The 20,929-nt window shown below is 61.6% G+C and overlaps 1 protein-coding gene across 1 annotated transcript; it reads left to right on the top strand.

The window, feature by feature from the left end:
• Positions 1 to 968: 968 nt before the first annotated feature.
• Positions 969 to 20,693, top strand: ABCA7 (ATP binding cassette subfamily A member 7). The gene is made up of 51 exons (XM_066566401.1): positions 969 to 1,030; positions 2,395 to 2,660; positions 2,771 to 2,864; positions 3,016 to 3,157; positions 3,239 to 3,366; positions 3,431 to 3,552; positions 3,808 to 4,002; positions 4,084 to 4,173; positions 4,263 to 4,488; positions 4,582 to 4,721; positions 4,798 to 4,914; positions 5,042 to 5,221; positions 5,302 to 5,510; positions 5,593 to 5,769; positions 5,927 to 6,149; positions 6,232 to 6,453; positions 6,564 to 6,768; positions 6,837 to 6,953; positions 7,327 to 7,498; positions 7,691 to 7,822; positions 8,578 to 8,717; positions 8,794 to 8,931; positions 9,027 to 9,238; positions 9,975 to 10,047; positions 10,302 to 10,504; positions 10,608 to 10,656; positions 10,847 to 10,909; positions 11,302 to 11,319; positions 12,041 to 12,186; positions 12,270 to 12,394; positions 12,470 to 12,568; positions 13,323 to 13,518; positions 14,034 to 14,128; positions 14,318 to 14,350; positions 14,680 to 14,785; positions 14,869 to 14,943; positions 15,511 to 15,680; positions 15,752 to 15,929; positions 16,015 to 16,130; positions 16,284 to 16,428; positions 16,528 to 16,651; positions 16,740 to 16,872; positions 17,484 to 17,604; positions 17,707 to 17,769; positions 17,858 to 17,964; positions 18,544 to 18,685; positions 18,756 to 18,890; positions 18,971 to 19,074; positions 19,725 to 19,817; positions 19,898 to 20,135; positions 20,210 to 20,693. The coding sequence occupies exons 2-51, from the start codon at positions 2,595 to 2,597 to the stop codon at positions 20,348 to 20,350; spliced, it is 6,738 nt and encodes a 2,245-aa protein (XP_066422498.1). The 5' UTR covers positions 969 to 1,030; positions 2,395 to 2,594; the 3' UTR covers positions 20,351 to 20,693.
• The last annotated feature ends 236 nt before the right edge of the window (positions 20,694 to 20,929 follow it).

The following is a 20,929-nucleotide window of genomic DNA, read 5'->3' as shown; positions in this document are numbered from 1 at the left end:
CATTTCCCGTGGGGTTTTAAAGTGGATGCTCTCAGACTGAAAACATTTATTTAAAAAAAAAAAAAAAAAGAAAAAAAAAAAAAGACAAACCTTTCAACACAAACGGGAACTGGTCTGTGCTGCAGGCACCTCCTCCAGCCCCAGGCGGGTCTCTCTGTGCCTGGGGGCTGCAGACCTGGCTGAGATCCCCGGAGTGACAGAGCGCTGGGGTGGGATGCTGCGTGTCCAGGTGTCCCGGGGGAGAGCAGGAGCCGGGAAGGTGCTGCCGGGTTAAGAGATGTGCGGCTAATTAATGAGTGATTTACAACGCCAACGGAACAGCACAGGACGTGCCTGGCCGGGAAGGGATCCACTTTTTTTTTGGGCAAAATGCTGCGTTTCAAAGAGCCGCGCTGCTCCGTGGGGGCACCCAAGGGTGGGGTGGGGTGGAATGGGATAGGGTGGAATGGGATGGGATCCATGGGATGGTATAGGACAAGATTCATGGGATGGGATAGGATCCATGGGATGGGATCCATGGGATGGGATGGGATCTGTGGGATGGGATCCATGGGATGGCATGGGATGGGATCCGTGGGATGGGATGGGATCAGTGGGATGGGATGGGATAGGATGGGATCCATGGGATGGGATGGGATCAGTGGGATGGGATGGGATAGGATGGGATTCATGGGATGGGATGTGATCTGTGGGATGGGATCCATGGGATGGGATGGGATAGGATGGGATTCATGGGATGGGATGGGATCTGTGGGATGGGATCCATGGGATGGGATGGGATAGGATGGGATTCATGGGGTGGGATGGGATCTGTGGGATGGGATCCATGGGATGGGATGGGATAGGATGGGATTCATGGGATGGGATGGGGGCGGGATTCCCACTCCCCGCCCCCCTCCGTGCCTGCCCCTTTAAGAGCCGGCTCCCGTGACGTCACGCCCACGGCTACTTTGTAGCGCGGGGAGGGCGGGGCCGGCGCGCGCCCGGCGGATTCGCGGGGTCTCTTAAAGAGGCCGCGCAGCAGCATCAGGTAACGGGGGTCCCGGGCCGGGGGCTGCGAGGGGCCACAGGAGAGGCGAGGCTGTGTCCCGACCGCTGGTCTCGGCCGGATGCGACCCCCCAGCGTCCCCTCGAGGCTCTTTGTGCCACCCCGCCCCCCCCCCCCCCCGAGGCTATCCCCGTGTCCCCTTCGTAGCCCCGAACTGTCCCCATGTCCGCTCTGAATTGTCCTCATCGTTCCTTCGAGCTGTCCCCATGCCCTCCCCTGGGTTGTCCGTGTCTCCCCCGGGCTGTCCCCACACCCTCCCGGCCCGTCCGCCTCCCTGTGACCCCGCACCCCGCCCAGAGCGGGGCTCCGTGCGGCCGAACCGGGCTGGGGGACGTGGGGTCGGAGGGCGCCGGGAGCTGCGGTTGGTCCGGCGGTTGCCGGGGTCCGCCGAGCTCCGGGTGCAGCGAGGCGGCGTGTTCGTCCTCGTGTGATGAGTGAGCAGATTCCCACGCGAGTCCCTCAGGAGGATCCAGGGATTCTCTGGTTGTTTTGTCCCGAAAAGAGCCCCCCCGGCGAGGCTGGGGCTCCCCCGGACCGGCAGTTCCGCTCCGGTTGCAGCGGATGGGGACACTCAGACACATCTGTCTCCCCGTGTCACCCCCACCCGGCAGCTCCTTCTTCCTCTCCGTGTCACCCCAGCTGACCCCGGTGCATCCCCGGAGGAATCCTACCCCCGGGACCCACTCGTGTCCGGCCCCGCAGGCGGATTAGGCGGATTTCCCAGCCGGGATCCTAATCCCGCTGCCCCGTGCCCGTTTATCCCGCCTGCTCCCGGGACCCGGCTTAGCCCCGGGCGCGGGCGGGCTGCGGCGAGCGCGGGGCGGCGGTGAGTGCGCGGCTCCCCCGGCCCCGGGGCGAAACGAGGGGCAAGTCCGGGGGTGTTGGTGCTGTCCCAGGCTCGCGGTGACCGGGGAGCCGCCCCGGAGCTCGGTTCTCCCCGGGGCGTGGGCGGGTGCACCGGGCGGAACGCTGCGGGTTGGGTGGTGCCGCCGCCGCCACCGGGCTCGTCACGGAGCCGCCTTGGCAGAGCTTTGCTGCCGGGCCCCGGAGCTGCTGGCCCCGCTCCAGGGGTGGGTGAATTCCCGGCAACTTGGCAGAGAGGGATGCGGGTGTCGGAGCTCTCCCCCGAGCCCACTGCACCGGAGCAATTCCGCTCCTGGGCTGATGAGAGCCCCACCCGCATCCCTCTCACGGGGAAACTGAGGCACGGGCAGGTCTCAGCCTCTCCCGGGCTGCCCAGCTCGTTCCTGGGGTGCCGGACTGCTCCCTGTGCCCGGCATGGGCAGTGAATCGCGCTCCTGGCTCCTGGACAGAGCTCGTGCCCAATTCTGGTGCTTTTGGTTTAGGAAAGAATGTGATTTGAGCCTTTAGCTCCGGAAAGGAGCTTTGCTGCCGGAATGCCGTCCGGCTCCTGCCGGCCCCGGAGCTCAGCCCTGTGCCCGGCACCGTGCCCGGGCTGTGATAAGCCCCGAAGCAGAAGGAACTGAGAGCCCGATCGTCACCCCCAGCTCGGGGCTGCCCCCCCGCTCTCAGCCGGAGCCGAGCGATGGCCGTGGGCACCCAGCTGGGGCTGCTGCTCTGGAAGAACTTCACCTACCGCCGGCGGCAGCGGGTGAGTGGGCGATTGGGGCAACCCCGAGCCGCTGGTGCCTGGCACAGGGGCAGGCAGAGCCCTGGACGCTGATGGGAACCGGGAGCCCACCAGCCTCGCGTCTCCCCCAGATCCAGCTGGCTATCGAGATCCTGTGGCCCCTCTTCCTCTTCCTTATCTTGATCTCAGTGCGGCGATCCCACCCGCCCTTCAAGCAGCATGAGTGTGAGTGTCCCCGAGCCAGCCGAGCCCCCTCTGTGTGCCCCTGTCCCACCGCGGGGACACCGGGGGGACAAACACGGGAGGTGGCCACAGGGTGCTCGGGTGTGTGTGGGGTCCTGCAGTGCCCCCCTGAACCTGCCTCCCTTTCCCTCAGGCCACTTTCCCAACAAGGCGCTGCCCTCTGCGGGGACCCTGCCCTGGCTGCAGGGCATCATCTGCAACATGAACAACCCCTGCTTCCGACACCCCACGGCGGGAGAGGCCCCTGGCGTGGTGGGCAACTTCGATGGCTCCATGTGAGCGGCGGGGCCGGGGAGCTGCGGGGCACAGCGGGGCTGGGCCGGGGTCTCACTGCCCACCCCCTGTCCGTGTCACAGCGTCTCCCGTCTCCTGAGCGAAGCCCGGCAGGTCCTGCTCCGCGGGCACGGGCAGCGGCTCCTGAGCAGCTTTGCCCGGCTCCTGCCCGCCCTGCGCCGGCTCCGGGACAGCGCGAACCAGCGGAGGGGTGAGCACCGGGGGCGGGGGGTGCCGGGGGAGCCAGACCCCTTGTCTGACCCCTGCTCCCCCAGCTCTGCCGGTGAGGGAATACTTGAGAGAGGACGAGACTTTCTCCCGGTTCCTGCGGGCCAACACATCCCTGCCCCCGGCGCTGGTGGATGAGCTGATGGGGGCTCGGCTCAGCCCCCGCATCGTGAGTGTCCCGCGGTGCCCGCTCCCGGTGTTCACTCCCGGTGCCCGCTCCCGGTGCCCGCTCCCGGTGTTCACTCCCGGTGTTCACTCCTGGTGCCCATTCCCGGTGCCCGCTCCCGGTGTTCAATCCCGGTGTTCACTCCCGGTGTTCACTCCTGGTGCCCGCTCCCGGTGTTCACTCCCGGTGCCCATTCCCGGTGCTCGCTCCCGGTGCCCCCTCCCGGTGACCGCGTCGTGAATTCCTCTCTCCTTCCAGTTCTCCTTGGCGAGCCTTCGCCTCCCGCTGAAGGTCCTGGTCTGCAACGCCTCGGTCCTGGGGGGATTCCTGGTGGGCGGCGACGCCGACTCCACCCAGAGCCTGCAGCAAGAGCTCTGCGCGCTGCCCAGCTCCCAGCTCCGTGCCATGGAGGGCTCCTTCCTCTCCCAGATGGACTTCCCACGACTCCTGGCGGTGAGTCCCCAGCGCGGTAGGGTGCTGGAAGGAGGCAGAGACCCCCTGGCCTCCCCTGACCCCTTCTCATGCCCCTTGTAGGAACAGCTGAGCTCAGAGTTGGGTGGAATCGCTGGCACCGTGGAAGCTTTGGGCAGCTTCCTGCGGGATGCAGCCTCCCTGATGGAGGAGGTACACCCCTCACTCCCCTGCCCCCTGCTCACCCCCACCGTGTCCCTGTCCCCCACTGCCCCTCTCCACCCTCACCCCACTCTCCCCAGGTCTCCTCCATGACCAGCCTGGCCGAGCTGCGTCAGGAGATTGAGGGGCTGAGGGCCCCCAACAGCAGCACGGGTGCCTTCAGAGCCCTGTCCCGCATCGCCTGTGGCCACCCCGAGGGCGGGGGGCTCAGGATCCCCTCCCTCAACTGGTACGAGGACAACGATGTCAAAGCCTTCCTGGACCGGAACAGCTCGGAGCACAGACCCGTGGCCTCAGGCAGCACCAGTGAGTGTGGGGGGCTGTGGGAGGCTCAGCCAGGGGCTGTGGGGGGCTGGTGGTGGGGGGCTGGTGGTGAGGGCTCAGCTCTGCACCCCCCAGGTCCCTTCTGCAGGGAGCTGCTCCACAGCCTGGAGTCCAGCCCCCTCTCCCAGATCTTCTGGCGGGGGATCAAGCCCCTCTTTGTGGGGAAGATCCTGTACACCCCACCTGGGCCTGGCCCCGACAGTGTCATGGCTGAGGTGAGTGGGGGCTGCAGGGGGGCTGCAGGGGTCTGGGGGGGTCTCATCCCAAACCTGCCTCACCTCCCTCACACAGGTGAACCGAACCTTCCGGGAGCTGTCGGTGCTGGGGGAGTTGGGGGGTGCCTGGCAGGAGCTGGGACCCCGAATCTACACCCTCCTCAACAGCAGCCTGGAGATGCAGGTGCTCCAGGTGTGTGAGCCCAGACTCCTCCCATTGCTGTAGGGTGCAAGATGGGCTGTGCTGGGGTGCAGCTGGCCAGGAGCGGGGTGGGATGCAGGGTGGGCTGCATGGCCTCCCATATCCGGCTGCTTTGCAGGAGCTGCTGCTGGCCCCGAGCACAGCCCAGCTCCTGGACGGGTTCCTCAACGGCACCTCCTGGAAGCTGCCAGAGCTGGTCACATTCCTGACGGGGCCAGCAGGGGGACCAGGCCTCACCTGGCACCAGCTGTACGCTGATGTGGACGCAGTGCTGAGCACGCTGTCACAGTTCATGGAGGTTTGTGTCACCCTGCTGTGGGGGGCTGGCCCCTTGCACCACCCGTTCCTGCTGAGCCCTACCTGCCCTCCCTCCCACAGTGTGTCTGCCTGGACAAGATCGAGGCAGTGGCCACCGAGGAGCAGCTGGTAGCCCGAGCCCTGGAGCTGCTGGAGGAGCAGCAGTTTTGGGCAGCCGTGGTCTTCCAGCCCCCCATCAATGCCACAGCCCCCGGACTGCCACCCCACGTCCACTACAAGATCCGCATGGACATCGACGACGTCACGAGGACCAACAAGATCAAGGACAGGTTGGGGGATGCCCTGTCTCCATGGCCACCCTGTGCTCATTGCCAGGGGATCCCTGGTGCCAGCACCATGCTCTGCCCCCAGGTTTTGGGACCCAGGCCCTGCAGCTGACCCCTTCAGTGACCTGCGCTACGTCTGGGGCGGCTTCGTGTACATCCAGGACCTGGTGGAGCAGGCGGTGGTGAGGGTGCACACTGGGGCTGCCCCACGCACTGGGGTCTACGTCCAGCAGATGCCCTACCCCTGCTACGTGGATGATGTGTGAGTAGAGGGGCAGCCCCAGACCCTGGGACAATTGAGTGATCCCCCTGCAGCAGCGGGGAGGTGGCACAGGGCTGGTCGTGCCTTGGTGTCCCTGGCACAAGAGTGGCCCAGGAGTGTTGAGCTAAGGGTGGAATGGCTGGTGGTATCTCCCCAGGTTCCTGAGGGTCCTGAACCGCTCGCTGCCTCTCTTCATGACTCTGGCCTGGATCTACTCAGTGGCCATGATCATCAAGGGGGTGGTGCACGAGAAGGAGACACGTCTCAAGGAGACCATGAAGACCATGGGGCTGAGCAGTGGGATCCTCTGGCTCAGCTGGTTCCTCAGCAGCTTCATCCCCTTCCTTCTCAGCTCTGCCCTCCTTGTCCTCATCCTCAAGGCAGGTTGCAGGTCTCAGGGGACAGCATGGCTGGGAGCCAGCATGGGTGGCTCCACAGGCTCCAACCTGCCTCCATCCACAGCTGGGAAACATCCTGCCCTACAGCGACCCAGCAGTCATCTTCCTCTTCCTCGGCACCTTCTCAGTGGCCACCATCAGCCAGTGCTTCCTCATCAGCACCTTCTTCCCCCGTGCCAACCTGGCCTCGGCGTGCGGTGGCATCATTTACTTCTCGCTGTACCTGCCCTACGTGCTGTGCGTGGCCTGGCGTGACTACATCACCTTCCCACTCCGTGTCCTTGTGGTGAGCTGGGATCTGCCCCTCTGCCATGCCCCTGCTGCTCTGGCAGGGGGGCTTTGGGCTGCACCCCCCAGGCCAGGCTTTGCCCTCACTGCCTTTCTGGCTGTCCTCAGAGCCTGCTGTCCCCCGTGGCCTTTGGTTTTGGCTGTGATTACTTCTCTCTCTACGAGGAGCAGGGGGTGGGCATCCAGTGGCACAACCTGGCTGCCAGCCCAGTGCCAGGAGACCCGTACAGCTTTGCTGCAGCCATGGGGCTGCTGCTGCTGGACGCTGTCCTCTATGGCCTGGCCACCTGGTACATCGAGGGTGTCTTCCCAGGTGAGTGCAGCTCCCCTGACCCCCAGCTGCCACTCAGCCCTGGCCCCACTTAACCCCTTCTGCTGCAGGTCAGTACGGGATCCCCAAACCCTGGAATTTCCCCTTCCTGAAGAGCTACTGGTTTGGGGAGTCATCCTCATCTGGGCACTCCCTGTACCACAGCAGCTCCCACACTGCCCCCCAAGGTGAGTCCCTGCCCACCCTGGGGCTGCGTGGCTGAGGGCAGTGGCCATAGAGCCCTCCAGCCTAGGCCTTCACCCCAGAGGAGGGCCCTACACCCCTTGGCAAGGGGACATCTCTGGGGACACCTCTGGAGACAGGGCTGGGGACAGCTTTGGGGAAACCTTTGGGGACAGGGCTGGTGCTGGGGACAGAGTTGCTGGGGTGTTTTGGGGTCGTTGCTGGGGAGGCTTTGGGGTCACTGCTGGGAGGTTTGGGGTCACTGCTGAGGAGGCTTTGGGGTCACTGCCAAGAGGGTTCTGGGGTCACTGCTGGGGAGGTTTGGGGTTGCTGCCAAAGGGGTCCTGGCCAGGGATGTGACCCCTTGGTGGCTTCCAGTGCTGGTGGAGGAGCCACCTGCTGATCTCCAGCCCGGCGTCTCCATCCGCAACCTGGTGAAGGTTTATGGCAGCAGCGGCCGTGCAGCTGTCAATGGGCTGAGCCTGGACTTCTATGAGGGGCAGATCACGTCCTTCCTGGGCCACAACGGCGCTGGAAAGACCACCACCATGTGAGCCACCCCAGAGGGGCTGCGTGGCCATGGCTGGGGACAGGAGCTGAGCCTGACTCTGTCCCTACCCTGGCCTCAAGCCTTGCTGCCCCTGTGCTCCATGACCCGCTTTTCTCATCACTTCCAGGTCCATCCTGACCCCAAGCCTTGCTGCCCCTGTGCTCCATGACCCGCTTTTCTCATCACTTCCAGGTCCATCCTGACTGGCCTCCTGCCCCCCACCTCGGGCACTGCCTATATCCTGGGCTGGGACATCCGCTCCGACATTGACAGCATCCGCAAATCCATGGGGATGTGTCCCCAGCACAACGTGCTCTTTGACATGTAGGCATGGCTGGGGCGGTGTGGGGAGTGATGCAGGGCTGTCCCCTCAGTCCCTGAGACCCCTCTGTAGGAGCAATAGGGGGTAGGACGGTTGGGACAGACGGACACGAGAGATCTCTGCAGCCAGGTCAGGAACTTGGGGTTTATTGCAAAGGGCCTGGGTGCAGGGCCCTGCTGGGAGCTGCCAGGCACAGCTGGAGCAGGACTGAGAGAAGGGAGGGGTAGAGAGGGTGAGAGGGTGAGAGAGTAAAAGGGTAAGATAGCAAAAGCTTAAGAGAGTAAAAGGGGTAAGAGGGGTAAGAGACAAGAGCTAAGAGAGTGAAGTTCCCATTCCAATACAATAAATCATCTTCTGTGTTGAATATTCTGATTCTCACTAACCAATCTAGTACAAGATACAAATCCTATAGCATTTACATACAGCCTATAAGAATCATTACATTACTATACTGTGTTACATTTTGAACCCTAAAAACTCCTCTTTGGGCCCCTTCTGCCAAGCTGGTAGGGTCTGCTCTGAGCCTTGGAGCTGTCTGCAGGCAGAGGCTGTTGTTCAATCAAAAGAGGATTACTTTCAGCCAGCCACACCATTGTTTTCCAGTTGTTCAGTAACTAAGGGATCTCAAAGCTTGCTTTCGTTTCAATCTCGCTTATAGTTTCTATATTCTCAAAATCTTTTGCCAGACAATCATATTTATAAGGCTTTCCTGTTTCATCTTCCCCAACACCCCTCACCTTGCCTTTCCCCCCCACAGCCTGACGGTGGAGGAGCACGTCTGGTTCTACGGGCGGCTGAAGGGGCTCTCGGAGCAGCAGGTGCAGGAGGAGGTGGAGCAGCTGCTCCAGGACACAGGGCTGCCCCACAAGCGCCGGGAGCAGACCAGGAACCTCTCGGGTTCGTGCGGGGGTCGGGCTGGGTGCCGGGGCGGGGCTCCATGGCTCCGAGCCCCCCCAACGCCGTCCCTCTGCAGGCGGGATGCAGAGGAAGCTCTCGGTGGCCATCGCCTTCGTGGGCGGCTCCCGCGTGGTGATCCTGGACGAGCCCACGGCCGGCGTCGATCCCTTCTCCCGCCGCAGCATCTGGGAGCTGCTGCTCAAGTACCGCAAAGGTGGGGCCGGGAGCCCCCACTTCACCCTCTGAAGGGAGAACCTGCAATGGGGGGGGGTCCAGCAAGGGGGTCAAGCTCGTTCCTGGTCCCCCCAGGTCGCACCATCATCCTGTCCACCCACTACATGGACGAGGCGGAGCTGCTGGGGGACCGCACTGCCATCATCTCCCAGGGCCGGCTCTGCTGCTGTGGGTCCCCCCTCTTCCTCAAGGCCAGGCTTGGCACGGGCTACCACCTCACCCTGGTGAAGCGGGACAGGAGCGGGACAGGCGGCAGCACCGGCACTGTCCCCGGTGTCACCAAAAAGGTGGGGACCCTGATGATCATCCCCCCAAAGGGCAGCCAGTGTGTCACTGTAGGACACGAAACACACAGCGCTGCTCTCAAGGTGAAAAAGGGAAGTTTGTTTTCTGACACCAACATTTGTAGTTTTCCAAAAGTGACAGCGGATTGGAGGGTGACAGTGCCACCTCTGCAATGACACTGGACAAACCAACAGTCCATCAAACTTCTCCTCCTCCATCAAAGAATGCAAAACAATAAGTTATTTACAGGAAGTGTGTGAGAAAGTTTGCCACAAGAATGTAAATATCCAAAGGCTTAGAAAATCTTAAAAAATCAGGGTGACACCCCCAGGGCACTGGCACAGGTGTGAGGTGCCCCCATGTCTGTAGGACATGAAACAACACGAGAGCACACACTGCTGCTCTCAAGGTGAAGAAAAGGAAGTTTATTTTCTGGCTCCAACATTTACAGTTTTCCAAAAGTGACAGTGGATTGGAGGGTGACAGTGCCACCTCTGCAATGACACTGGACAAACCAACAGTCCATCAAATTTCTCCTCCTCCTCATAAAAGCATGCAAAACAATGAGTTATTTACAGGAAGTGTGGGAGAAAGTTTGGCACAAGAATGTAAACATCAGAAGGCTTAGAAAAACTTAAAAAATCAGGGTGACACCAGTGTCTCCATCCTGGGTATTGGGGGGCACTGGGGGCCAGGTTCTGCTGTGGGGTGCCAGGCTCCAGCCCCCCTTTCCTGCAGGACGGCAGTGACTCAGAGCACAGCAGTGACACAGGCCTGGGCAGCGAGCGGGGCAGTGATGCCAGCACCGTGGGTGAGCATTTTGTCCCCTCAGTGTCACCCCCAGCTGCTCCCCAAACATCCCCCATCAGCCAGGGGGGCTGGGCGTGCATGTGGCCCCTCTCCCCCTTTCACTGGAGGTGCAGAGGGGGATCTCCATCCCCTCCATCTCCCCTGGGGACCCTCAGGCTGGGCACACGGAGCTGTGGCCAGCTGTGGCCAGCTGTGCCAGCCAGTGGCTGCTGCCCCTGGGGTTTCCAGGCTTTCCAGCCCTCCCCATCCCTCCAGATGTGGCCCAGCTGTCGGCGCTGATCCAGAAGCTGGTCCCTGGCTCCAGGCTGGTGGAGGACATCGGGCACGAGGTGCTCTTTGTCCTGCCCTACAGCGGGGCCAGGGATGGGGCCTTTGGGGAGCTGTTCCGTGAGCTGGACGCGCGCCTGGGGGAGCTGGGGGTCTCCAGCTACGGCATCTCTGACACCACCCTGGAAGAGGTACCCAGGGGGGCTGCGCTCAGGGGGCTCCTGGGGTGCCTGTGACCAGGGGGTTTCCCTCACTGGGGGTGTGTGTTTAACACCAGCTCTCCCACACCCCCAGATCTTCCTGAAGGTGGCTGAGGACACAGCACTGGACACTGAGACCACAGGTGAAACCCCTCAGTCCTGGCTGGAGCTGAGCTCTGGGGTACAGGGGGGGCTGGGGAGGTGCTCAGCAGCCCAGAGCAGAGGGGTGGGGTGTCCCCAGCACCCTGCAAAGGCTGGGGACACCCATGGACGCAGATGTGTCACAGCCTGTGGCCTTGGTCCTGCCCTGGCATCTTGTCCTCATTTTTTCAGGCACCATGAAAGGAGCAGTCCCTGGCGAGATGGGGGACGGGGATGTGGCTGATGGAGAGATGGGTAAGGGTGGGGGAGGTGGTACCCCTGAGCTGTGCTGAGTGCTCCCCACCTCCATCTCCTGGGCTGGGGTGATGGCACGTGTCCATCTGGGCAGCTGTCCACCCAAGCAACCATCCCTTCAAGCTGGGGGATACTCAGGGACCCTCATGCAGAACAGTTACCTGCCAGTTTTGGGGTGTCCCCAGAACAAAGGTCTGGGATGAGGATGGCTTTGGGGAAGCCCAGCTCTGTGCAGGAGTTGGGGTGGGATATGAAATCCCAGGGGGAAGAACTCTTGAAGGAGAACTGGCGTGGGGACAGCCATCCTGGGGGGGCTCTGTTGTTTTGGGTACCAGCTCTGCCCCGGGGGTGGGCACTGGTTGTAACCCCTCTGTCCTCTCCTTTACATTGAGCCAAAGGAGCTCGGCGAGGTAGGAGCTGGGGGGGGCTTTGGGGGGACTGGGGGCTCCTGCATGCAGCATCCATCCCTGCTGGGCTGGGGGCAGTTTGGGGGGACTGGGGGCTCCTGCATGCAGCTTCCATCCCTGCTGGGCTGGGGGCATTTTGGGGGGACTGGGGGCTCCTGCATGCAGCTTCCATCCCTGCTGGGCTGGGGGCATTTTGGGGGGACTGGGGGCTCCTGCATGCCGCATCCCGTCCCTGCTGGGCTGGGGGCATTTTGGGGGGATTTGGGGCTCCTGCATGCAGCATCCCATCCCTGCTGGGCTGGGGGCATTTTGGGGGGATTTGGGGCTCCTGCATGCCGCATCCCATCCCTGCTGGGCTGGGGGCTGGGGGCAGTTTGGGGGGACTGGGGGCTCCTGCATGCAGCATCCCGTCCTTGCTGGGCTGGGGGCTGGGGGCATTTTGGGGGGATTTGGGGCTCCTGCATGCCACATCCCATCCCTGCTGGGCTGGGGGCTGGGGTCTGTTTGGGGGCTCCTGCATGCAGCATCCCATCCCTGCTGGGCTGGGGGCTGGGGGCAGTTTGGGGGACTGGGGGCTCCTGCATGCAGCATCCCGTCCTTGCTGGGGTCTATTTGGGGGCTCCTGCATGCAGCTTCCCATCCCTGCTGGGGTATGAGGATGCCCCTCCCAGCCCGCTGTGCCCCCTGGCACGAGTCCCTTGCCAAATCCACCTCTTCCCCGCAGCAGAGGAGCCCCGGGAGACGGACCTGCTGCGGGGGGCGGCGTGCGGGAGGGTGCGGGGCTGGGCGCTCACCTGCCGCCAGCTCCGCGCTCTCTTCACCAAGAGGATGCTCCACGCTCGGCGCAGCACCCGCGGCTTCTTGGCGCAGGTGGGGCCGCGGGGAGGGAGGGGATGGGGGATGCACGGTGAGGCAGAGCCAGCCCTGATTTCCCCCCTCCCCGGGCTCCTCAGATCGTCCTCCCCGCCGTCTTTGTCTGCATCGCGCTGCTCTTCAGCCTCATCGTGCCGCCCTTCGGGAGGTACCCGCCGCTGCAGCTCCAGCCCTGGATGTACGGGCAGCAGTTCACCTTCTTCAGGTGTGTCCCCAGCCCTCTGCCCGCCCTGTCCCCGGTCCCCCAGCGCCACCAGCTCACTCCTGTGTCCCGCTTTAGCAACGACGCCCCGGGAGACGCCGACACATCCCGGCTGCTGGAGGCGCTCCTGGCTGAGCCCGGCTTCGGCACCAAGTGCATGAAGGAAGAGGGGAAGGCGTGAGTGTCCGGGGCTGGCTTGGCCCCTCCTCAGTCCCTTTGTTGCAGCGGGGGCTGTTTACAGATCACGAGCGGGACGGGGCTGCTGTGGAACGTGCCTCGAGCTGTTTTATTTTTTCAGCATCAGTCTCATTCCATGGTGATGACAATGGGAAGATGCCAGCAGCTCGCATCCCAGGCAGCAGACCAAGAACTTAATGTTACAACTTCCTTTATAAGTTTCTTGACCAATCACACAAAGCAAAAGCACATTGACAGTAGTTCTATCCAACCACTATAAGCACACGTACCTTTGGTTAAACAATGCTTGCTTATTTCAAATACAATACCTGCTTGTGAGCCTTAACACACAACACACAGAGCTCCATTATTAAGCTTCAACCTTCCTAATATCTTGCTAGATAAACTTTTCTGTAGCTTAGAGAGTTATTCTAGACAAGCGTTAATACACAGACCATTGTTCTATTTGTCCTTGCTTTTCTACAGTTTAAATATTTTTTCTGCTGCCCAATCTCATGGCTGCTGCTTAGCTCTAATCACAGTTCTGCTGCCTCTGAGGGCCTGCCTTTTGCAGCTTTCCCAAACTCCTCTGATTTTGTGGATTCCCACACCCACCTGCCCACGGAGCAGCTCTGCCACCTGCTGTGATGCTATGGGACCCCCAACACGCCCACGGTGGGTCCCGGTGCCCCTGGCTCACACCAGGCTGGTAACAGGAGTGTCTCTCTCTCTCTCTCTTTCCCCTGGTGCCCAGGGCAGGGTTGTGCCCCCCAGCATCCCACCCCGATGGCTTCCGGACCCCCTCAGCCCCCCCATCCCTGCTGGAGGTGCTGCAGCGTGGGAACTGGACACGGGCAAAGCCATCGCCCCCCTGCCAGTGCAGCGGGCCAGGGGCACACAGGATGCTGCCTGAGTGCCCTGAGGGGGCCGGGGGGCTCCCACCACCCCAGGTAACCCCAGCCTGGCAGGGACAGCCCCAGGGCTCTGTCACTGCTGGCTGTGGGGGCTCTGCTGTGTGACCGTGTTCACAGGGGTCTGAGGATGAGGGAAGAGATGAGGATCTGACTCCATGTTTCAGAAGGCTTCATTTATTATTTTATGATATATATTATATTAAAGCTATGCTAAAAGAATAGAAGAAAGGATTTAATCAGAAGGCTGGCTAAGAATAGAAAAAAATGGAATGAATAACAAAGGCTTGTGGCTCTGTCAGAGAGTCTGAGCCAGCTGGACTGTGATTGGCCATTAATTAGAAACAACCACATGAGACCAATCACAGATCCACCTGTCGCATTCCACAGCAGCAGATAACCATTGTGTACATTTTGTTCCTGAGGCCTCTCAGCTTCTCAGGAGGAAAAATCCTAAGGAAAGGATTTTCCATTAAAGTTGTCTGTGACACTGGTGATGCTCTGGGGATGCCACAGGGCTGGGTGTCCATCCAGCCCCTCTGTCCATCCCGCAGGTGCAGAGGGGCACAGGGGACATCCTTCAGAACCTGACGGGCAGGAACATCTCTGACTACCTGGTGAAGACCTATCCCCAGATCATCCGTCAGGAGTGAGTGCTGGGGCTGGGAACACTGCAGGGACAGTGCAGGGGCGCTGTGGGGGCACCAAGGGAGCGCCCCAGGAACACCTGGGGGAAGGGGACACTGCTGGGGACATGTGGCTGCCTGGGCAGGTGCTGCCCTAATGTCCCCTCAGGGGGTTCCTCTCTCCTCTGACTCCCCCTCCTCGTTTCTTTCAGGCTGAGGAACAAGAAGTGGGTGAATGAGCAGAGGTGAGCTGGGCAGGGGCTGGGGCCTGGCACAGCCAGGGATGGAGGGAGACAGGAGATCCCTGGTGGGTTTGGGGAGGGCCTGAGTGGTCCCTGGGCAGAGGCATCGTCCAGGTGCCTTCAGCCCCCTGCTGTGTGTCCCTTATCTGGCACCTGGGTGAGTGGAGGGTTGAGTTTGCACAAGGGTGGCAGCGGGGAATGGGTGTCAAGTTTCACAGAATTGTAGAATTTCCTGGGGTGGAAGGGACCCACGTGGATCCTCAAGCCCAGCTCCTGCCAGACTGGCAGTGGGAGTCTCTCTGGCAGGTTTGGGAGCCCCGTTTCTCCTGCAGGTACGGCGGCTTCTCCCTGGGTGCTGGCAGCTCCCAGGCCCTGCCATCAGCAGCAGAGGTGGATCAGGCAGTGCTGGAGCTCCGTGTGCTGCTCAACATCACCCTGGTACAGCTGGACTCAGCCCCTGGCTCAGCTCTGGGCGTCCCAGGGCTGGGAGACTCCTCCTCACCGTGTGTTCCTGCACCCAGGGCAGCCCCTCGGATCGGCTCCTGGCCAACCTCAGCCGCTTCATTGAGGGCTTGGATGCCCGCAGGAATATCAAGGTGTGCCTCAGGGGTGAGAGGTGGGGGCAGCAGGGATGTGGCAGTTGTGACCGTGTTCACAGGAGTTCTTGGATGAGGGAAGAGACGAGGATGTGACTCCATGTTTCAGAAGGCTTGATTTATTATTTTATGATATATATTACATTAAAACTATACCGAAAGAATAGAAGAAAAGGTTTCATCAGAAGGCTGGCTAAGAATAGAATGGGAAAGAATGATAACAAAGGTTTGTGGCTCGGGCTCTCTGTCTGAGCCAGCTGGGCTGTGATTGGCCACTAATTCTAAACATCTAACATGGGCCAATCCCAGATCCACCTGTTGCATTCCACAGCAGCAGATAATCAATGTTTACATTTTGTTCCTGAGGCCTCAGCTTCTCAGGAGGAAAAAAACCCTAAGGAAAGGATTTTTCATGAAAGATGTCTGCGACAGCAGTGATGTCCTCTCAAGGGGGACTGAGGATGGCTGGGGCTGCAGGGGAGCCTGAGCCTGGTGGGGAGTGGGAGCCAGGGGCAGTGCCAGCTTGGCTGGGGGCCTCTGAGCTGCCCGACCCTCCCCACCCTGCAGGTTTGGTTCAACAACAAGGGCTGGCACGCCATGGTTTCCTTCCTCAACGTGGCCAGCAATGGGCTGCTGCGAGCCCGGCTGCCCCCCGGCGCCGACCCCGCGCGTTTCGGCATCACGGCCACCAACCACCCCCTGAACCTCACCAAGGAGCAGCTCAGCGAGGCCGCCCTGTGAGTGTGGCCTTGGGGGTCCCACAGCCCCCTCTGGCTCCCTGCTGAGCTCTCTCTGCCCTCCTCGGCAGGATGGCCACCTCTGTGGACGTGCTGGTTTCCATCTGCGTGATCTTCGCCATGTCCTTCGTCCCGGCCAGCTTCGTTGTCTTCCTCATTGAGGAGAGGGTCAGCAAGGCCAAGCACCTTCAGTTTGTCAGCGGGATGAAGCCCATCACCTACTGGCTGGGCAACTTCGCCTGGGACATGGTGGGGATGGGGATGGGGACAGGGATCAGTTCCAAGGGGTCGGGTCCCACCCCTGACCCCTTTCCTTGCTTTTCCACCCCCTCAGTGCAACTACCTGGTCCCTGCGCTACTGGTCATCCTCATCTTCCTCTGCTTCCAGCAGGAATCCTACGTGTCCTCGGCCAACCTGCCCTCCCTGGTGCTGCTGCTGCTGCTCTACGGGTGATGGGGCAGCAGAGCCCAGCAGGGGCGAGGGGGTTGTGGGGCTGGGGGCAGCCGGGGTGAGGGGTTGTGGTGCTTGGGAGGGTGGGTGCACTCTCAAGCCCCTCAGGTTGGGATGTGCACCTCAGCCAGGCCCTGCTCTCCCCCCTGCAGATGGTCCATCACCCCCCTGATGTATCCAGCCTCCTTCCTCTTCAGCATCCCCAGCACTGCCTACGTGGCCCTGACCTGCATCAACCTCTTCATTGGCATCAATGGCAGCGTGGCCACCTTTGTGCTGGAGCTCTTTGTGGACCAGGTGAGCCTTGGGATGAGCCTTGGGATGCCCTGCACCCCCCATCCCTCCCCTGCAGTGCCAGTGCCAGCTCCCCCACCCCTCTCCTTGCTGCTCCATCAGAACCTCAATGACATCAACCGTGTCCTGAAGAAGGTTTTCCTCGTCTTCCCCCACTTCTGCTTGGGCCGAGGCCTCATTGACATGGTGAAGAACCAGGCAATGGCTGATGCTTTTGAGAGGTTTGGTGAGTCTGGGGGTGTCAGGGCTGCTCACCCTCCCCAAAACCCAGCACAGGGGTCCCCTATTCCTACAGCCCCTCTGGCTGCTTGCAGGGGACAAGCGCTTCGTGTCTCCCCTCTCCTGGGAGCTGGCAGGGAAGAACATGTTTGCCATGGCCATCGAGGGCATCGTCTTCTTCCTCTTCACCCTCCTGCTGCAGTACCACCGCTTCTTCCTGCGCCTGGGGTGAGCAGAATGCCAGAATCCCAGAATCCCTGAGAATCAGAATCCCAGAATCCCAGAATCACTGAGAATCAGAATCACTGGGTTGGAAGAGACCTTTAAGATCATCAAGTTCAACCCAGCCCCAACACCTCAACTAGACCATGGCACTGAAGGCTACATCAGGATTTTTTTACACACATCTAGGAATGGTGACTCCACCACCTCCCCAGGCAGATGATTCCAGTACTTTATCACTCTTTCCATAAAAAGCTTTTTCCTGATATCCAACCTAAGTTTCCCTAGTGCAGCTTGAGACTGTGAGTTCTGATTGTGTCAGTGCTGCCTGGAGAAAGAGACCAATCCCACCTGACTACAACCACTTTTCAGGAGCTGTAGAGAGTGATAAGGTCACCCCGGAGTCTCCTTTTCTCCAGGCTAAATACCCCCAGCTCCTTCAGTCATTCCTTGTAGGGTTTGTGTTCCAAGCCCCTCACCAGCCTTGTTGCCTTCCTTTGAATGCGTTCAAGTGTCTCAACATCCTTCCTCAACTGGATACAGAACTGGACACAGTACCCTGGGGGTGCTCAAGGGCATGGACAGCCCTGGATGTGCCCTTGCCACTGTTCCCACAGCCCACGGGCTCTGGAGCTGCCCTCGCTGGGAGACGAGGACCAGGACGTGGCCAGGGAGCGGGCGAGGGTGGGCAGCATCCCCCCACACGGCCACCTCCTGCTTCTGAAGGACCTGACCAAGGTGGGTGGCTGGGACTGGACCCTGCTGTGAGCTCCAGCCCACCCAGGACCCCTGGCCCCACTGGCAGTGGCAGGGTGGCAATGCCACCTCTCCTCCGTGCAGGTGTACCGGCGCAGGAAGGCTCCGGCCGTGGACCGGCTCTGCGTGGCCATCCCCCCCGGGGAGGTGAGGGGCAGGTGGACAGACAGACCGACAGACAGACAGCTCTCTGGGCAGGGCCAGGGCTGCCAGTGAGCCTGCTCTGCCCCCACAGTGCTTTGGCCTCCTGGGGGTGAACGGGGCCGGGAAAACGTCCACCTTCAAGATGCTGACAGGGGACACGGAGGTGACGCTGGGGGAGGCCTGGTTGAAGGGGCACAGGTGGGTGAGTGCAGGGACTCCACGGCTTGGATCCCTCTCCATGTCCCCACAGCACCTATGCCACCATCCCTGTGCTCTTCCTGGCCCTTTGCCCTGCAGCCTGCTTCATCCTCATCCTCATCCCTGCAGCTGCTTGTCCCTATTCCCAAAGTATCCCTGGCACATGTGCCCATCCCACAGCGTGCTCACCTGTCCTGGCCCCATGCTCACCTGTCCCCATCCCAGAGTGTGCTCACCTATCCCTGTCCCACACTCACCTGTCCCTGTCCCATACTCACCTGTCCCTCTCCCATGCTCATGTGTCCCCATCCTATGCTCACCTGTCCCCATCCTGTGCTCACATGTCCTGGCCCCATGCTCACCTGTCCCCATCCCACAGCGTGCTCACCTCTCCCTGCCCCCATACTCACCTGTCCCTGCCCCATGCTCACCTGTCCCCATCCTGTGCTCACATGTCCTGGCCCCATGCTCACCTGTCCCCATCCCACAGCGTGCTCACCTATCCCTGTCCCACGCTCACCTGTCCCTGCCCCATACTCACCTGTCCCTGCCCCATGCTCACCTGTCCCCCACCCACAGCGTGCTCACCGACCTCCAGTCTGTCCACCAGCACATGGGTTACTGTCCCCAGTTTGACGCCATCACGGACCTGCTGACGGGGCGGGAGCACCTGGAATTCTACAGCCGCCTGCGCGGCATCCCCGAGGAGGAGACGCCCAGGGTAGGGCCTGTTCCCTGTCCTCCCCAGGCCAGGGGGAGCCCCCCAGCCTCACCCCCTCTGTCTCTCACAGGTGGCTCAGTGGGGCATCACAGCCCTGGGGCTGGCCCCGCACGCGGACCGGCCGGCGGGCAAATACAGCGGGGGCAACAAACGCAAGCTCTCCACGGCCATCGCCCTCCTCGGCTGTCCCCCCGTTGTTTTCCTGGTGAGGGGGGCACTGGGAGGCCCCACAGCAGCAGCAGCAGCAGGGTCCTGCCCAGGCTGACCCTGGGCCCGTTGTTGCAGGATGAGCCCACGACGGGGATGGACCCGCAAGCCCGGAGGTTCCTGTGGGAGCGCATCCTTGGCGTGATCCGGGACGGACGGTCCGTGGTGCTCACGTCCCACAGGTGAGTCCCCCACAAAGGGGAGCACCCCATTGTTAAGGCAGGGGGGGTGTTGGTCTCCCCCAAGCCCCCGCAGCCCTCAGATTGGGCTTAGCCCCGAGCAAAGCAGTCCTTGTCCAGATAACTCGGTCCCTCTGGGAGACAGAGTGCCAATACCTATGCAGCTCCAAGTCGTAGCTACTACCTTCGGCAAGCTAAGTGATTTTCAGCTCATTAGTGATTATCAGCTCTCTTAGGATTTCAGCTCGTGCTTGCCAGAAGCGCCACAGGGCGAGGGGCAGAGGCAGACAGCAAAGAGCGTCCTGGCAGTTCCACAGCCATGGTTTATTGAGGAGTCTGTGAAGGGTTCCAGCGACAGCTCTTCTGCCCAATGGGCTAAACCAGCCCCTTTTTATAGAGTATAGGGAGATCCAAACTTGTCCAATAGTAAAGGTTAGGGAAAAAGTGACCTATGGGGTCACTAGGCTCACTAGGATAGGAGCTTATTTTGCTTTCTCATCATGACTCAGCAGTTCCTCCTGTTAAGTCTCAGCCCTCCAAGGAGCTCTAGCCAGCTCCATGGAGTCTGCTATACCCCATAACCCCCCTATGGGGCAGCACCCCTGGAGGGGAGTGTCCCTCTGCCCTGGGGGGGCTCACACGTGTCCCCCCAGCATGGAGGAGTGCGAGGCGCTCTGCACCAGGATGGCCATCATGGTCAACGGCCGCTTCCGCTGCCTGGGCAGTGTCCAGCACCTCAAGAACAGGTACTGGGGTGGGGGCTAAGGGGGTCTCCTGAGGGTGGTGGCCATGCCGGTGCTCACAGCAGTGTCCCCTCTCCCTGCAGGTTTGGGGATGGGTACACGGTGGTGGTGCGGGCGGGGGGCCCGGGCCCAGCAGCAGTGCAGTCCCTGCTGCAGCAGCATTTCCCTGGCATTGTCCTGCGGGAGCAGCACGGGGGGCTGCTGCAGTACCACCTCCCTGCCCGTGTCACCTCCCTGGCCACCGTCTTCAGCCTTCTGGCCGCCCACCGTGGCCCCTGTCACATAGAGGACTACTCCGTGTCCCAGACCACGCTGGACCAGGTGATGGGGGAGGCGGTGTGAGGGTGTGGTGGCCCTGTCCCACGGTGCCATCTCTCATCCTGTCATTCCTGCAGGTCTTCATGCACTTTGCCCAGGAGCAGAGCGATGGGGACGCCGGGGAGGTGACAGCCTCAGGGCAGGATGTGGCCACCAGCCCTGAGAGGAGGCTGAGCAGGTTCCTGGAGGATGACAGCTACCAGGAGAGCGCTGTCTGAGTGGGCCATGGTGTCCCATGGACCCTCACAGCCCCATCCTTGGTTGTCACCACAGCAGGAGCCATGGTCACTGGGTTTTGGGGTACTGCAGCCCCCCAGAAGTGCACAGAAGAGGCACATCCTGCCCGCTGGCACGGTGTCACCATCCGACGGGACAGTGGGTGCTGGGGAGGGGTCATTGTGCCAGGACAGAGCTGGCCCTGGCTCCCTGCGGTGGGGTTGATGCCCTGCAGGAGGCTGAGCTGGATGGGGGGGTCTGGGGCTGGCCTTGGGACCCCACTGCTCCCCACCGGAGTCGAGCTTGCTGTAACAGAGCAATTCAATAAAAACTGTGGTACTGCTGGGGGGCTCCATTGGCCTCGCCGCAACACGACCGTGCTGGGGGACAGGGTGGGGGCACAGCGGGACACGGGCAGCACCGCGTCCATAAAAAACTTTTCCTAATACCCAACCTAAATTTCCCTTGGCACAGCTTAAGACCGTATCCTCTCCTTCTGTCAGTTGGACAGAGGGTTTGATATTCACCTGTGCCAGGGCCGCGTCTGGGGGGCTCCCCCGACCTCGCGGGGGGCTGGAACG

The sequence above is a fragment of the Molothrus aeneus genome, chromosome 27, assembly GCF_037042795.1.
Source record: "Molothrus aeneus isolate 106 chromosome 27, BPBGC_Maene_1.0, whole genome shotgun sequence".
NCBI lineage: Eukaryota > Metazoa > Chordata > Aves > Passeriformes > Icteridae > Molothrus > Molothrus aeneus.
The sequence above is the reverse complement of the archived record's forward strand: the minus strand, read 5'-3'. Positions and strand labels throughout refer to the sequence as shown.

Bases quoted from the DNA above. Each gene is read 5' to 3' on its own strand.
- ABCA7 (XM_066566401.1), top strand. From the start codon at position 2,595: ATGGCCGTGGGCACCCAGCTGGGGCTGCTGCTCTGGAAGAACTTCACC. The intron at 4,915-5,041 runs GTGTGTGAGCCC...GCTGCTTTGCAG, and splicing joins TGGAGATGCAGGTGCTCCAG to GAGCTGCTGCTGGCCCCGAG. The intron at 6,769-6,836 runs GTGAGTGCAGCT...CTTCTGCTGCAG, and splicing joins CATCGAGGGTGTCTTCCCAG to GTCAGTACGGGATCCCCAAA.